Genomic DNA, 17978 nt, shown 5'->3' on the forward strand with positions numbered 1-17978 from the left:
CAACAGTGTGTGAAAACCTTGTGAAGACTTACAGAAAACGTTTGACCTGTGTCATTGCCAACAAAGGGTATATAACAAAGTATTGAGAAACTTTTGTTATTGACCAAATACTTATTTTCCACCATAATTTGCAAATAAATTCATTACAAATCCTACAATGTGATTTTCTGGAAAAAAAAATCTCATTTTGTCTGTCATAGTTGACGTGTACCTATGATGAAAATTACAGGCCTCTCTCATCTTTTTAAGTGGGAGAACTTGCACAATTGGTGGCTGACTAAATACTTTTTTTCCCCACTGTACTTCAGTGGATGTTGAACACATTTCTATCAGCAAATAATAGCCTTAGGATAAGCGGGATAATCAACTTGGGGCTCTATGCATTCTCTGGAAAATAATGCAACTCGGTGGAAGGTAAGTGGCACACACCTTCCACTTAATGCATTATTTTCCATAGAATGCATTGCCCCTCGTTGATTATCCCATAAATATTATATATATGGTGAGCTCTAAGTATTGGGACAGTGACACATTATTATTATTTTTGGCTCTGTACTCCAGCACTTTGGATTTGACTAAAGTATTGGGACTAATTAACTTATATGTTTAATAATGTAGTAAAAAGTTTAGTATTTTGTCCCATATTCCTAGCACGCAATGATTACATCAAGCTTCTGACTCTACAAACTTGTTGGATGCATTTGCTGTTTGTTTTGGTTGTGTTTCAGATTATTATGTTCCCAATAGAAATTAATGGTAAATAATGTATTGTGTCATTTTGGAGCCACTTTTATTGTAAATAAGAATAGAATATGTTTCTAAACACTTCTACATGAATGTGGATGCTACGATGTTTATGGATAATCCTGAATGAATTGTGAATAATGATACGTGAGAAAGTTACAGATGCACAAATATCATACCCCCAAGACATGCTAACCTCTCACCATTACAGTAACATGGGAGGTTAGCATTTTTGGGCGGGATATGATATTTATGCCTCTAACTTTTTCACTCATCATTATTCACGATTCAGTCAGGATTATCCATAATCAAGATAGCATCCACATTCATGTAATAATAATAATAAAAATAAGCCATTTAGCAGACGCTTTTATCCAAAGCGACTTACAGTCATGTGTGCATACATTATTAGGTATGGGTAGTCCCGGGGATCGAACCCACTACCCTGGCGTTACACGCGCCATGCTCTACCAATTGAGCTACAGAGGACCACACATGTAGAAGTGTTTAGAAACATATTCTGTTCTTATTTACAATAAGGCTCTGTCGTAGCCGGCCGCGCCCGGGAGACACATGGGGTGGCGCACAATTGGCCCAGCGTCATCCAGGGTAGGGGAGGGAATGGCCGGCAGGGATGTAGCTCAGTTGGTAGAGCATGGCGTTTGCAATGCCAGGGTTGTGGGTTTGATTCCCATGGGGGGCCATTATGAAAAATAAAAAAATAATGTATGCATTCACTCTGCTCAAGTCGCTCTGGATAAGAGCGTCTGCTAAATGACTCAAATGTAAAATGTAAAAAAGTGACTCCAAAATGACACAATACATTATTTACCATTCATTTCTATTGGGAACATAATAATCTGAAACACAAACAAAACAAACAGCAAATGCATCCAACAAGTTTGAACACTCACAAGCTTGATGTAATCATTGCGTACTAGGAATATGGGACCAAATACTAAACTTTGGACTACTTTAATAAACATATAAGTTAATGAGTCTCAACACTTTTGGTCCCCTAAAATGGGGGGACTATGTACAGAAAGTGCTGTAATTTCTAAACGGTTCACCCGATATGGATGAAAATACCCACAACTTAAAGCTGACAGTCTGCACTTTAACCTCATAGTCATTGTATCATTTCAAATCCAAAGTGCTGGAGTACAGAGCCAAAACAACAAAACAATTGTCACTGTCCCAATACTTTTGGAGCTCACTGTAGCTAGGTCATAGGATTCAACACAGGTATGTTTTCATTTGTCATTTAGGGCTGGAACCCTTGGCAGCAGGCTATAATGTACATGTCATATTATGTATTGTGAGACCTGGGTTCAAATAGTTTTCTTTCAAATACTTTAACTGCGCTTGATTGAGCCGGTCTAGCGCAATGTAACCAATGGAATAGTCCCTAACATTCAAACCCTGCCCATCTTGCACTTCGTACAGGCAGGCTCAATCCAACGCTCAAAGTATTTGAAAGTAAATTAAATACTATCTGATACCAGGTCTGTGTTAGTATTGCTATGGAACCTGAGTTGAGTGAAAGCCCCCTCCGTAGCGCTGGTCCTGGGTCAGCCAGTTGATGATGGGCTGGGCGTAGCTGTGTTTGCCTTTGATCAAGGCTGTGAGTAGGACGTAGGAGGTGGTCTCCACGGTCTGGGCCGATGCTTTGTCAGGCTTTAGCGGGTTCACACTGGCGTCTTTCTCACGCCAGTATCGATATTTCACTGGTTCTTCTTCACAAGGAGACACAAGAGTACAGACGTCACAAGATTATACTGATAATTCGGAGCTACAGTATGTTCTACATTGAATTCTAGATTGTATCCAGTAACTTTCGCCTCAGATTCCATATCACTTCGTACCTCCTTCCCTGGCTTGCTTCTCAAGGCTATCATACAGGAACACGGATTGCATGCTGTTCCTGTCGTCCAGTGTGAGAGCATAAGCAGCCACAGCTCTTGCATACAGGCTTTTCACCCGGGGAGCATGATCAGAGATGTAGACTGCAGCACGTTTCAGAGCCTCACTAAACTCCTGAGGATAATCACACAGGTCTAGGTTACCACATGATACTGAAAATATTACATTTACATTTACATTTACGTCATTTAGCAGATGCTCTTATCCAGAGCGACTTACAAATAGATTAGAGCCTATATTTGATAGCCTACTTCCACACTTGCTATAGCCTCACCAGCAAGCCACAGTTTTCCACCGCCATGGCGGTCTTGATTCCAATCATGACGAAGGATGTAAAGAAGACTGATTGATCCACGGCATCTACACCTGGACCCTGTACTCTGGGACAGGTGGTGAATTCACGGAAGGAACCATCCTCATTTTGAGCCTTGTCGATCAGCCAGGAGATGGAGTTAGACAACATGTGACTGTCTACTTTGACGTATTTGTCCATCTGTCCCAAAGTCTTCACCACAAGAGCTGTTAACCTACAGGAGAGTCGGTCACACAACAAGACAACAAGGTAAGGTGCATGACACAGCGCCCTGAGTTTCCTCTAGCCTGGCTGCTGACCCATACTGTATACATGTGCTGACTGGCAGCAAGAAGCACAACAGAAAGATGACAAAACATAATCTTTGCCTACATTTACACAGGCAGCCCAATTCTTAAATGTTTTCCACTAATTGGACTGGCTGCCTGTGGCATGACAATGATAGAGGAGTTGGCTACAGCACACAGTATGGGACCAGAATCTGTCTGTACAACCCTATACCAAGCAGCAGACTCACCATGTACTAGCCTCTTTGTCCTTCCACATGCTGTAACTAAATTCACGAGGCCTCCTAAAAGACATGATGCTTGTGATGCCTTAACGACGCAGAACAAAAAAACACAATTGAGCAACACCAATTCAAAGATCAAGAAACAAAAATATTACAATTCTATTGAACCTTTGTTTAACCAAATGTTGAAGTTAGGAAACTTTTTTGCAAGGAGGACTTGGCAAACAAAGGAGCAACATAGAAGCAACAAGGGATTCAAAACAACATGTTCCTGTAGAACAGGATAGGTAATGTAATAGGTCATGTAATGTTGTGTTCACATTTGTATTTTAGAGAAACAATAAGTGTAAAAAAAAAAAAAATAGTAAAAATAAGAGTACACAATCAGATTGAATCTCCCACCCTCTCTGATCTTCCCCTTAAGTTCCAGGGGACTGTTGTGTTTCTCAGGGCCCATGATGTCCCAACGGCCCGTGGTCTCCAGGTAGTGGTAGACAAAGTAGATGGGGAGGACTCTCATGATCTCGCCCTCAGCGGAGCCACTGGGTAGTTTGACAAGCTGGCGCAGGCCATCGGGGTTGTTCAAGATAGCCAGCACCTCTCCCAAAATCTCACCTAAAAGACATGGTGAGGAGGATACAGGCTCATTTAAATGCAAGATGGAGAGGGAGGAAAAGGAAGGAGTGACAACAATTAGATACAATAACAAAGATTATGATAATGAGGTAAGATTAGGCTACGAGATTACGATTTCTACAATTCATTTAGGCTAAATAAAGGGCAACTGTGGGGCAATTCACAAATCATACGGCACAACTTATTGATATGAACTAAAAGTCATGATCAATCATTTGATATTGTACAGTTTCAGAAATTATACACATTTGTATCATTTCTGCTGGTGAAGTTCTACCACGTTTGAGAAAACAAATAGATATCACAGGGCAACCTCTGTAGCATACCATTTCATTACACTAGAATAGAATCAAATAGAATAGAATACCATTAATAATAAGGAGACGTTCCACAGAGGTCTTAGGCACCAGTTGTGAAGGAATGTTATTACTGAATTCTACCTTCCTGCTGGCGGGGCCTGATACACACAACACAGAACATACATCAGCAGTTAGGAGAAATGATATCAACAATGATCAACAACTCTAATGTCTATGTGTGGAGCATGTGCATCCAATGGAATGCTTTGTTCATCCATTTGTTTTGTTTTTCCCAGAAAAGACAGCCCAGCATTACAGAGGGCATATTTATTGTTTAGGAGAGATGATCCACAGGAGGCTGGTGAGGGGAGGACGGCTCATAATAATGGAGATTATTAGAGATTATACATATGCCTTTGTTGACAGGAAAAGTTTTTATATATATTGTGGTAGGGTTATTTTTCTTCACCACACACCAAAACGATGCACAACTCAGGGAGTCCAACCAATACACATACTGCCGATGTTGTGTCCCAGCACTAATGTGAAATAGCATTGAGCCCATACCATAAAGACCTTGTGGGTCCAGTGTTCCTGCACTGAGGTCCTCGGTCCTGATGCCTTCAGGCTGGTGAAAAGACAGATAATACACAGCTCTTAAAACATCAGACTGTCATATACTGCACATAATATACTGAAAATATTGTGTATGTAATCACAATATTCATTAAGTAGTTGCAAAGATGTTAAAGAGATAGTTTACTGAAAAAAAAAAAAACGTTATTTTTTAAAAATTGGTCCTCTATTGTCGATGCAGTCCAACAAATGTTTGCATGTCATCAGTTTTCAAGATAGAGCACTTAGTAAAAATCTAAAAGTGTGATGATGATGCATTTTGTGTCATTTCCATTTTGCCTCATCATCACCCCTTTTGTTTTGTCATATCCTCAATAATACCAGAGGGTTCGCAACTGTATAATGGTGGGGATGACGCTCGTTCTAGTAGAGTTAAGTGCTGAAGTAGCAGCAGTTGAACTAGTTGTCTATGAGCTTACCACTACACGGATCGTCTTGACAATTTGGTCGTTGAGCGTCGACTTGTCAGTGCGCAAGGTGAATGTGAGAGTGTGACTCCCCACTTCTAAGGCCATGAGAGTGAAGGTGACAAGACCAACTGAGCCGCTTTCCAACAGAGTGGTCTTGTCACAGCTGGTAGTCTTTATGCCGTCATCTTTCGTTGGTTTCCCTTGGAACAGGCACACTCCTGGCCCAGCGGTCAGAGTTACACAATACTAGCCATGGATGATACAGACAGAAAGAAGAATGGAAGCAGTAAGATGTAAGTAAATCAGTGCTTAAAATGGGCAGGTATGCACCAGTACTGAATACCAGCAACTCCATTTTTGACTGCTTGAGTACCGTCACCTCTTATAGAATATTGGCTTAACAAAAAATATGATGAGTACCGGCACCCAAAATAAGTACTGGCACTTATTTCATTCCACTTCAAGCACATCATAAATTCCTCAAAATATGCATTATATGATAAACGTTTTCAATCCTAATGACATAAATAATGACAGGTTTAATTTTTTTAATTTCCAATGCATTTCAATAGAACCTCTTTTACTGGCCTCACCTTAATATTTTCTTCTGCCTGGTTATAGACGGAGCCTCGCAGCTCGATCTGCTCTCCACGCACCATGGAATAGGGCAGGGGCACATCTACACTCACTGCCTGAGTAACTGGGACCTTGATGGGGTCCGCCACGCAGATCCCTGAGCGCCCTGGGAAGAATGAGAAAAACATTAACAACAAAACTGTGGTGACCAAGGGTTGATTCACATTACTGTTTTGAGCCAAGCTTTGCTGGCCTGTCTACACAACTACAATGGCAGCGGGGGGGCATGTAGCTCATACATGAGTGCTACAGGAGTGATGAAGGCCTAGAGCACAATTTATATATATATATATATATATAGATATATATATATATATATATTGTGATCTATCAGGGGCTGCATCACCCACAGCACCCCTACTTCCCTCGGCTATGACAACTACCATAGTTTCTGGTACTGTGCTGGAAAGGACAATGTGTAGACAAAATACCAGAGCCTGCATGGTACGGTTCGGGTTGGCACGATGTGTGAAAGGGGTACAACTGATTGTGTAGAACAGTGGCTAAGGACTCCAGCAAAGATAGTTGCTGTTATATGGATGAAAAAATAAACAAGATTTCTATGTATAGTGGCTTGGTGTGTTGAATGACTGTGGTAAATGTACCACATTTCTCCTGTGGGTGGTGCTAGGCGTCAGTGTTTGTTCACCAACTTACCCTCCTTGAACACGCCAACAGCTTTAATCTCCCAAGTGGTCAGAGAGTCTGGGAGATTTCTTTTCAAGGTCATCTGCCCTGACCTGGTTGATTACAACAGTAACACACTTACTTGGCCTCAGGTCAACCAAGACACAAGGGCCACTGGGCTAGCACACTCCCCTTTTAGATATGGTTAGATAACCGTACATTCAATGAACATAGAGAATACACATGTTAAATCTGTCTTTCAGTATTGTCTCTCAAGTAACTTACTTTGCATGAATTGTTAACCTTAATGTTCCATATATTACATCTCTTCCGGGTAAGAAGATATATTGCATTTACAGTGTGTTTATATTTTTAAGTTAATTAAATTAATTTTGATTCAGACTGCCAAGAACCTTTGTTTTTCTCACCTGACTGGTTGTACTTCCCATAGCCAGCTCTCTGGGAAGAAGCTGCGTATCTGAGTGGGCATCAGGTCAAAGAGAATAGCCATCTCTGCATAGAAAAAGCAGGGATTGTAAGTTAAAACACAACTACGCTGACCCTCAACACGGGGGCCCCTCAGGGATGCCTGCTTAGTCCCCTCCTGTACTCCCTGTTCACCTGCAACTCCAACACCATCATTAAGTTTGCTGATGATACAATGGAGCTCCCTGCCCTCCAGGACCATTGTGAACCAGAATAGGACCACAACAAAATGCACAGGACCAGAACAGGGACTACCCACTGGGCACACACTGGTTGAATCAACGTTGTTTCAACGTAATTTGTCAATGTATTGTGATATGGAATCACTCCGAATTAACTTTCACATACAGCTTGTGTAAGAAAAGTTTGAGGAGTTACTTTCAACTATTCAATGTTATTTATGTAGTGTACGCAAATTAGTGTGGAAGCTGATCAATGTCTAAATGTGTTGACATGATAGCTCAGCTGAATCGAACACAGCTTGTTTCTAAAGTTAAGCAGAGTACATAGTTCTCACTGAAGTGCATTACCTCTCATATACCAGTAGGAGTCAATGTCCAGGCAGGAATCGTTGGACTGTGGCTTCACATTATATTTCAAGGTTGACGTTGAAACAATGACATTGATAAAAAAAAAAACATTTTACTATCAACATTGAAAGGGCAAATCAAATGTGTGACCAGTTTCAAGAAACTAGGCGTATGTCGCACGTCACTACTTCACAGGAGTGGCATTTGAACGTAAAAAATAAATAATCAAAATACAGTTTTGGGCAGAATTGCCTTCTGAAACATATTAACTTTCATATGCCTTAATAACAAACTTGTATGCCATCTGTAAATACGAATACAATTGTTAAATAACGAGCCTAGTTGGTTTAGCCAGGGAAAAATACAGGAACCTTCCTGCTATCCATGATTGGCTGAGATAATGGATGGGCTGGACATGCCGAGAGAGGAGTTTGGAGCATGCTTCTGGCTATAACATGAGCTGCTAAGTATGTGTGGATAATCCTGTCTAACGCAGCTTTAAAAAAAATATATCATGAAGAACTGAAAAAGTTTTGCTACTGCTCTCAACATTGCTTCCCTGAAGTTAATAGCGCTATCGACAAAGCTCAGTGGGAAAATGTTCTGATGGACTACTTTCTGGAGGATGATCGTGCCATGCTGACTCTTTCTGACTGAAAATGAATCAGACAATGAGGAAATCCCTGATTTATGTAAGAACATTTTCATTGAACCAGACATTGTAGAGTCTTCTGATGACAATGGTGGGGAAGAAACGGTGTCATTGTCACGGAAGAAGTTGACTGAGTTTTGAAATCAGTGGAATGCCCGGTGGATGCAGAGAGATGATTGCCAAATGTGGAGAGTCCAAAAAAAGAACACAGAAAGAAGGCTGTTGTATAAAACACCTGTCTCCGGATTACATCTTCAAACTAAGGGCAACCATGGCATCCATGACAGAGGGAGAAACGTTCATCCATGTATACGGGTAAGTGTCTAGCTACATTTTCAAATATTATACGTTTCTAATATTGTCAGAAAGTTGTTTTCATTGCAAGTTAAAGCGTACTGTTAGCTAGCTAGCAAACGTTAGCTGGCTGCCTCGCTAGCTAACGTTACGTGTATGATCTGTGTAGGAGCTCTAGAAAGAGGTCAGAGTTCCCGAGTTGGAATTCCAAGTTGGATGACCGTTGAAAGCGATTTTTCCCAGTCGGAGTTTGTTTTTAATCGGAGTTCCCAGTTGTTTTGAACGTGGCATTAGAGTTGGGATTATGGTTCATTGTTTAGCTAGCTAGCTAGCTATCTAGCTAAATTACTAAACAAAAGACTCTACTATGCAAGTAACCATTTAACTGTACCATTTACACCTTCTGTATCCTGTGCATGTGACAAATAAACAGATTTTATTTGATAAAGTGTGTGTCTACTAGAGACGGTAATGTGAAGAACAACATGACCTGCACCAAAGTCAGATTAGGATATAGGTCAAGGACTAGATAACGTTTATTTTTACTACTACTTTTTGCTACTACTTTCACCACTTTTAGTCTTGCAATCTTTGGTTGTTTACCACACTGTGAATCCTTAAAGAGATGGGTGGTGCTAAGGCTTAAGAGGGTGTGAACGATGCTGAATGGGTATAGACAAAGATGAACTCTCCAGTAGGTGTACCAAAATATTCACGGGCCATTTTCTCAAAAGTGGGGTTGAAAGTTTATCAACTTTCAAAGCAGAATTACAGTGAGGGAAAAAAGTATTTGATCCCCTGCTGATTTTGTACGTTTGCCCACTGACAAAGAAATGATCAGTCTATAATTTTAATGGTAGGTTTATTTGAACAGTGAGAGACAGAATAACAACAACAAAATCCAGAAAAACGCATGTCAAAAATGTTATAAATTGATTTGCATTTTAATGAGGGAAATAAGTATTTGACCCCTCTGCAAAACATGACTTAGTACTTGGTGGCAAAACCCTTGTTGGCAATCACAGAGGTCAGACGTTTCTTGTAGTTGGCCACCAGGTTTGCACACATCTCAGGAGGGATTTTGTCCCACTCCTCTTTGCAGATCTTCTCCAAGTCATTAAGGTTGAGGCTGACGTTTGGCAACTCGAACCTTCAGCTCCCCTCCACAGATTTTCTATGGGATTAAGGTCTGGAGACTGGCTAGGCCACTCCAGGACCTTAATGTGCTTCTTCTTGAGCCACTCCTTTGTTGCCTTGGCCGTGTGTTTTGGGTCATTGTCATGCTGGAATACCCATCCACGACCCATTTTCAATGCCCTGGCTGAGGGAAGGAGGTTCTCACCCAAGATTTGACGGTACATGGCGCCGTCCATCGTCCTTTTGATGCGGTGAAGTTGTCCTGTCCCCTTAGCAGAAAAACACCCCCAAAGCATAATGTTTCCACCTCCATGTTTGATGGTGGGGATGGTGTTCTTGAGGTCATAGGCAGCATTCCTCCTCCTCCAAACACGGCGAGTTGAGTTGATGCCAAAGAGCTCGATTTTGGTCTCATCTGACCACAACACTTTCACCCAGTTCTCCTCTGAATCATTCAGATGTTCATTAGCAAACTTCAGACGGGCCTGTATATGTGCTTTCTTGAGCAGGGGGACCTTTTGGGCGCTGCAGGATTTTATTCCTTCACGGCGTAGTGTGTTACCAATTGTTTTCTTGGTGACTATGGTCCCAGCCTCCTTGAGATCATTGACAAGATCCTCCCGTGTAGTTCTGAGCTGATTCCTCACAGTTCTCATGATCATTGCAACTCCAGAGGTGAGATCTTGCATGGAGCCCCAGGCCGAGGGAGATTGACAGTTATTTTGTGTTTCTTCCATTTGCGAATAATTTCACCAACTGTTGTCACCTTCTCACCAAGCTGCATGGCGATGGTCTTGTAGCCCATTCCAGCCTTGTGTAGGTCTACAATCTTGTCCCTGACATCCTTGGAGAGCTCTTTGGTCTTGGCCATGGAGGAGAGTTTGGAATCTGATTGATTGATTGCTTCTGTGGACAGGTGTCTTTTATACAGGTAACAAGCTGAGATTAGGAGCACTCCCTTTAAGAGTGGGCTCCTAATCTCAGCTCGTTACCTGTATAAAAGACACCTGGGAGCCAGAAATCTTTCTGATTGAGAGGGGGTCAAATACTTATTTCCCTCATTAAAATGCAAATCAATTTATAACATTTTTGACATGCGTTTTTCTGGATTTTGTTGTTGTTATTCTGTCTCTCACTGTTCAAATAAACCTACCATTAAAATTATAGACTGATAATTTCTTTGTCAGTGGGCAAACGTACAAAATCAGCAGGGGATCAAATACTTTTTTCCTTCACTGTACTCTCTCATTGTTCCTCAACTGCAGTGTATGATATACCATTTTATAGCTCGGATTCTCTACTTTTATCCAATGAAAAATACACCATTTCAAATTTAGCTAAATAGGACCGAATCCAGGTGGTGGGTCACATAATCAAATATGAAATTCAACATAATTTCAACCACCCAATATATTGAGTATAGGATGATAAAAAAAAAAAAAAATTATATGTGAAATTTTCAACACAATTTCAACGTATACATAGTTCTGATGATTATGTTGAAATTAGGTTGATGTAACAACCTGTTAGTTAGGTTAAGTCAATGTATTAAAGTTTAAGTTTTACCCTAATTTCTATGTTTACAACGCTGGTTGAAATTAGATTAAAACAGTTCTGGTTGATTACTTTTTTCAAATCCAATGTATTTTCAATGTTGATTCCACGTCACAATACGTTGACAAATTACGTTGAAACAACATTGATTCAACCAGTGTGTGCCAATAATCTATACTTTCTCATAAAGTGTGCACTTTGCCACCTTCGCACATATTTAAAAGCATTTGTATCATATTTCTTATACCAATCCATGAAAGGAAGTAAACAAATGCACACTTTGGGAGAAAGGATAGATTATTGGGATGCAGGGAATATCACATTAACAAGAATACGTTTTGTGTCAACTTAATCATAGGGGCTGTGATTGCCATCCAAAATATGCACTCACCAACACGTGCCAAGACATGATCATTACTGGTTTGGAGAAGCTTTAGGCTGTAATCACAGCACTCAGTGAACACCGCACGGCACTTCTTCTCATCACTGGATTGTTGAACCTTAAGTCCATTGGCACGGTGAGCACAGGTATCCAGGGTTGGGATTTGACGCAATCCCTGCCAGCAGCAGTTAAAATTCCTGCCATATTTTTTGGCTGTGGGACAGATACACAGTTAGGGCCCTTATTTATCTAAACAAAGTACAGGTTTTTCTGCTTAACATTTAGAATAAAAACAACATTTGTTGTGATGGGGAGTTAGCTCACTATTTACTTGCCTTTCTCTTTCTTTTGGTCATAAGAGAGGGCGCGCTTTGGTCTCACAGAAGCAGTGCATGTGTCATCTGATGGAGGGCACATACATGGATACAAGTGTGTGTAAGGAGGCTTATTCTCAATGGCACTTCCATGTTCTCCAGTCCTCCTCGACTTTAGCTGCGTCTGAAATGGCACCCTATTCCCTTTATAGTGCACTACTTTAGACCAAAGGGACTAGGGTGCCATATATGACGCAGACTTTGACAGATACTGTAGATTACCTTCAGATTGGGAAGCCTGAGCATTTGCATTGGTCATAAAAGTGAGTCCAGTGAGACGGAAGACATCAGCGTTATCTTTGCCACCTCCTCCTCCACACCCTTGGTCACTTTGCTCGATATGGCGGAGCACCTAGAGAAGAAAATGACAATGATTGTCACCTCACCTTGTACGGGCCGGCTTTGTGCTTTCTATGAAATGTGCCCAGTTCAGGTCTTCAGTGTTACATTTGGCGTAGTCGGCAGGATATTCATATTTATCAATAAATCCCCCATTACTAAGGTTCCATTCACCATAGAAAACGCCATTCATCCCCTCAGCACTAACCATGCTCAACAAGAGTTTGCTGGACTAACCTGTACACTGTATGTAATGCTGTATGCATCTTTTAACTCAGAGTGCCAAACACATATGTCATTTTTTTTATTTTTATGTAATGGACAATCATGTTTTCTTATCTAACAAGTTAAGCATGGCTGCTGTGTGTTTTCTGAGTCTTGAATGGTCTTACTCTTGTCACTGGGTCCTGGAGTGGGGCTCTAAGTGAGTAGACAGCAGTGTCAATGGCAGATAAGGCCACCAGGGAATCCTGACCAGTTTTCACTTCTAATACCAGTTCATCCTTAGGCTTGTAATTCTTCTTAAGAAATGAGAGCTCTGTCTAAGAGATAAACAAACAGAAAATGTTCTGATGAATAAAGATGGGGTATGCTCATTGGGAAAAGACAAATATTCAGTGGATTCTCAGCTTATTCACAGTTACATGTGACAATACGATCAGGAATCAAGAGTTTTGAATGGGTTGTGGTGGAGGCGGAGCTACCGTACCTTAAGTCCATTGACACATTTGTCCTTGACGTCTATCCACACTGAGTCGGCAACCAGCTCAGGCGTCTTCTCCCCATACAGTATGTAGTAGACCAGCAGGCGTATCGATGGCACCATGTCTGAGGTCACTGTGAAACTAATGGCTTGGGAACTTGTATCTTTGATATGCTTCTCAGAAGCAAACTTCACTATCTTCCCCCTCGAGATGATCTGGCATAGAAGTCAGATAGGTAGGTCAGGAAGAGGTAACATTTTAGAATTACAGAACATTTAGAGTTATTTTTTTGTTTTTGTTATATACCTTTTTTTTTTTTTTTTTTTTAACGCAAATCATTTTCTTTTTACTTTGACCAAATGGAGTATTTTGTGTAAATCAGTGAAAACAAATCCCAATGAAACCAATTTAAATCCCACCCATCACTTACCTGGTAGCTGAAAGTCTCAATTTGGAGGTAGCGGCGAGCATGGAAGTAGATTTGAAGGCTGACATGTTGTCCAACTTGAAGGCCAGAGTAATCGGATGGCAAATCAATGTACAAGTAGCGTTCGTTGGGGGACAAGTATGCCTTGGCTTCAAGTGTATATTCAGCTTGACTACCGGAGGGTAACTGCTCATCAGCAGTCTTGAACTGAAACAACATTACAGCATTACATGCATTCTATCACAAGCCTCACAACACCAATAGAAAAGAGAGCAATCAATAGATGTGTGGCATGTGCAGAGCCTGTGGTCTAACGATAACGTGCCTGGATTAGACACATTTAAACTCCCTCCCCTACTGGAGACTGGGATTCAATCCCGGCTCCAACCCTTCAATCTGTTTCTCCCACCTCCCTGTCTAAACAGTGTCAAAATACCTCCAGAAATATATATATAAAAAATAGATGTATGCCAAACTGCCTTTACTTAAACATACATGTAATGAGACTCAAGCCACACTGGTACTTACGATAAATCTTGCACTCTCAGCTTCTGAATGAAGGTTGCAAATGAAAAGAACAATCCCATCGTCATTGGTTCTCTTACTGTTATCCGCTGTCAGTACAGGACACGGAAGTTTCTCGTCTACACCAAGTTTGTTTTTGGTGAAGGAATTCACCAACCTCACTGGTACCCGTGCCACAGGCTCCCCCAAATGGTCCTTGACTGACACCTGGTGGCAGAACCCCCATACACACTTAGAAAAAAGGGTTCCAAAAGGGTTCTTTGCAGTGGGATAGGTTTCTACCATGAACCGTTTTCATCTGAAGAAGCCTTTTTGGAAGACAAGGCTGCTTTGTAAGGCGAAGGGTTCTACCATGAACCTTTAAAGGGTGTATATGAAACAAGGGATGGTGAAGAAGGAAACCCTTCTGCAGGCACCATAATATTATTTTTAATTCTATTTATTAACATTTGATCCCCAAAAAATAAACAATATGAATTTTAAACCAACAGTTTGCAAAGTATTTTTGAACGTTCCGGATGTTTGTCGTTCTGAAGCAATGGACTTTGACGTCACTCGGCGCCCAAGGCTATAAATTCCTTCCACCAGTGGGGGCGACCGGAGTTTGCAGTTCAAGATGTGATTTGCATCTCTGGCGTGTAGCCCTCACTCGTTGGGCCGCTATAAGCCCTTGGCAGGCCGCTTTTGCATCTATGCCGTTTAGCCTGCACTCAGAGGACAGCTATAAGCCCTAGGCAAGCCATCTAGCCATGAGAAAACTTGAAAGACAATAGCAAGGAATTTCTCTAATCTCAAATTTGGCCTGCCACTTTCCAGCTAACCACAGCCAGCCAGAGACTGCAAGCTGTTTTTGTTGTTTCCATAAATACCTTATATTTATTGTGATTTTAATTTGATTAGATTTATTTGCCAAAAAACACCATTACAACCAGATGTGGACATAATGCATTTAAAATCATCAATCATGACAAAAAATGTGATACACCTAATAATTTAGTTTAAGTAGATTAATGATATATTGATTATGCCCCAAAATAGCCTACATTACTGCCATTGCTTTAATATACTATATTTTCGAGGCAATACCAATGGTTCCTTTCTAGCAATAATGCCACTCCCTAAACCGTCTCACCCACTTGAAGAAAAGTGTTTATCACTACGAACAGTAGGTGGCGGCACCTCTTAAACCCCACAGAAGAAGTTTAAAAACCTTCAACAGGAAGTTATCTTTGTTACAAACCTGTCTTTGAATCCGAACTCATCTTAAGGGGCAACAGTCATACACACATGTAGTCAGAGCCAGCCCTAGCCTGTTGGGGGCCCTAAGCAACATTTTTAGTTTGAGAGTACATTTTTCTCGATGCCATTTTTGCAAATGTATAAAAAATACAAAAACGGAAATGTCACATTTACATAAGTATTCAGACCCTTTACTCAGTACTTGGTTGAAGCACCTTTGGCAGCGATTACAGCCTTGAGTCTTCTTGGGTATGAAGCTTGGCACACTTGTATTTGGGGAGTTTCTCCCATTCTTCTCTGCAGATCCTCTCAAGCTCTTTCAGGTTGGATGGGGAGCATCGCTGCACAGCTATTTTCAGGTCTCTCCAGAGATGTTAGATCGGGTTCAAGTCTGGGCTCTGGCTGGGCCACTCAAGGACATTCAGAGACTTGTCCCGAAGCCACTCCTGCGTTGTCTTGGCTGTGTGCTTAGGGTCGTTGTCCTGTTGGAAGGTGAACCTTCGCCCCGCACTGGAACAGGTTTTCATCAAGGATCTCTCTGTACTTTGCTCCGTTCATCTTTCCCTCGATCCTGACTAGTCTCCCAGTCCCTGCCTCTGAAAAACAGCCCCACAGCATGATGCTGCCACCACCATGCTTCACCGTAGGGATGGTGCCAAGTTTCCTCCAGACATGATGCTTGGCATTCAGGCTAAAAAGTTCAATCTTGGTTTCATCAGACCAGAGAATCTTGTTTCTCATGGTCTGAGAGTCCTTTAGGTGCCTTTTTAGCAAATTCCAAGCGGGCTGTCATGTGGTTTTTACTGAGGAGTGGCTTCCGTCTGGCCACTCTACCATAAATTCCTGATTGGTGAAGTGCTGCAGAGATGGTTGTCCTTCTGGAAGATTTTCCCATCTCCACAGAGGAACTCTGAAGCTCTGTCAGAGTGACCATCGGGTTCTTGTTCACCTCATGACCAAGGCCCTTCTCCCCCGATTACTCAGTTTGGCCGGGCGGCCAGCTCTAGGAAGTGTCTTGGTGGTTCCAAACTTCTTCCATTTAAAAATGAAGGAGGCACTGTGTTCTTGGGGAACGTCAATGCTGCAGACATTATTTGGTACCCTTCCTCAGATCTGTGCCTCGACACAATCCTGTCTCTGAGCTCTACGGACAATTCCTTCGACCTCATGGCTTGGTTTTTGCTCTGACATGCACTGTCAACTGTGGGACCTAATATAGACAGCTGTGTGCCTTTCCAAATCATGTCCAATCAATTGAATTTACCACAGGTGGACTCCAATCAAGTTGTAGAAACATCTCAAGGAAGATCAATGGAAATAGGATGCACCTGAGCTCAATTTCGAGTCTCATAGCAAAGGGTCTGAATACTTAATAAGGTATCTATTTTCTTTTTTATACATTGGCACAAAAAAAAAACTGTTTTCGCTTTGTTATTATGGGGTATTGTGTGTAGATTGATGAGGGAAAACATTTATTTAATCCATTTTAGAATACTTTCCGAATGCACTGTATTCACCACAGCACCATGTGGATGTGATAGCCATGGAGGTATTTTTATTTATTTAACCTTTATTTAACTAGGCAAGTCAGTTAAGAACAAATTCTTATTTACAATGACGGCCTACCCCGGCCAAACCCTCCCCTAACCCAGACGACGCTGGGCCAATTGTGCGCCGCCCTGTGGGTCTCCCGATCACGGCTGGTTGTGATACAGCCCGGGCTCGAACCTGGGTCTGTAGTGACTGTAGTGATGCCACTCAGTGTCCCACTCAGGTATGTAAACGTTACATTCACTTAGCCTCTCTGTTCTTTCTTGCACAGTATTTACTTAATTTCAAATGTGACATTATTGTTTCAAACAGGGCCAGGAGTCAGACACTACAATGGGTCAACGTTGCCAGGTTTGGGCCGCAGACATGAAGGTAAGAACATAGCTAACTGTTACCAACTTAAATGTAAATACGTATTGGAAATATCTGCCATCTGTCTTTACAGACTGTCACAATAAATGTATGTAAAATATAGGGGGTGAGGGAGGAAATATGTGAACATACTGTGTAATTTATAATACTTCTCTTGCATTTTGTAGCTTAGGTTTCTGGCTGTAATGGGTGCCAAGGACCTGAAGTCGCCAGTGTGGCAGATGCTACCTTGCATTTTGTCAAACCGTCTTGCCATCGCCACTACCTGGACTGTGGCCGGTGATAAGGCCTGTTTCAGGGACTTGTTTCTGAAGACCATTCTTCACAGTAAGTTTTGATATTATTAAATGTGTTAGTACTTTTAAGTACATTCTTAAACTTTTGTAACTCAATGTTCTTTCTTTGTGTATTGTAGCCATCAGGAAGAACCCTGCAATATAGGCGATATAAATGAAATTGAATGAAATGAAAATTATATATTTTTTTAATCGTATTTTCTTTTATCTGCATGCCTCTTGTACTTGATTTAGTTGATTTAGTCTTTTTATTAGTATGTTACAGTGGGGGAAAAAAGTATTTAGTCAGCCACCAATTGTGCAAGTTCTCCCACTTAAAAAGATGAGAGGCCTGTAATCTTCATCATAGGTACACGTCAACTATGACAGACAAATTGAGAA

The 17978-nt window shown here is 41.3% G+C and overlaps 1 protein-coding gene across 2 annotated transcripts in view; it reads right to left on the reverse strand.

Annotated features, from left to right (window-relative positions):
* c5 (complement component 5) overlaps positions 1-17978 on the reverse strand; it is a 57794-nt gene that overhangs the window by 16280 nt on the left and 23536 nt on the right. For both annotated transcript variants that reach the window (XR_006003738.1, XM_041900546.2), the window contains exons 11-28: positions 14143-14346; positions 13618-13821; positions 13193-13402; positions 12876-13025; positions 12367-12496; positions 12106-12171; positions 11780-11983; positions 7164-7248; positions 6766-6848; positions 6066-6214; positions 5482-5718; positions 4994-5054; positions 4495-4584; positions 3894-4106; positions 3498-3576; positions 2942-3194; positions 2610-2781; positions 2275-2480 (exon numbers count right to left, since the gene is read on the reverse strand). Coding sequence is in view for 1 of the 2 variants with exons in the window: in XM_041900546.2 (XP_041756480.2) it covers positions 2275-2480; positions 2610-2781; positions 2942-3194; positions 3498-3576; positions 3894-4106; positions 4495-4584; positions 4994-5054; positions 5482-5718; positions 6066-6214; positions 6766-6848; positions 7164-7248; positions 11780-11983; positions 12106-12171; positions 12367-12496; positions 12876-13025; positions 13193-13402; positions 13618-13821; positions 14143-14346 (2796 nt within the window). In the remaining variant the exon portion in view is untranslated. The remainder of the gene's footprint in view (positions 1-2274; positions 2481-2609; positions 2782-2941; positions 3195-3497; positions 3577-3893; positions 4107-4494; positions 4585-4993; positions 5055-5481; positions 5719-6065; positions 6215-6765; positions 6849-7163; positions 7249-11779; positions 11984-12105; positions 12172-12366; positions 12497-12875; positions 13026-13192; positions 13403-13617; positions 13822-14142; positions 14347-17978) is intronic.

Source organism: Coregonus clupeaformis, chromosome 16 (genome assembly GCF_020615455.1).
Source record: "Coregonus clupeaformis isolate EN_2021a chromosome 16, ASM2061545v1, whole genome shotgun sequence".
Classification (NCBI taxonomy): Eukaryota; Metazoa; Chordata; class Actinopteri; order Salmoniformes; family Salmonidae; genus Coregonus; species Coregonus clupeaformis.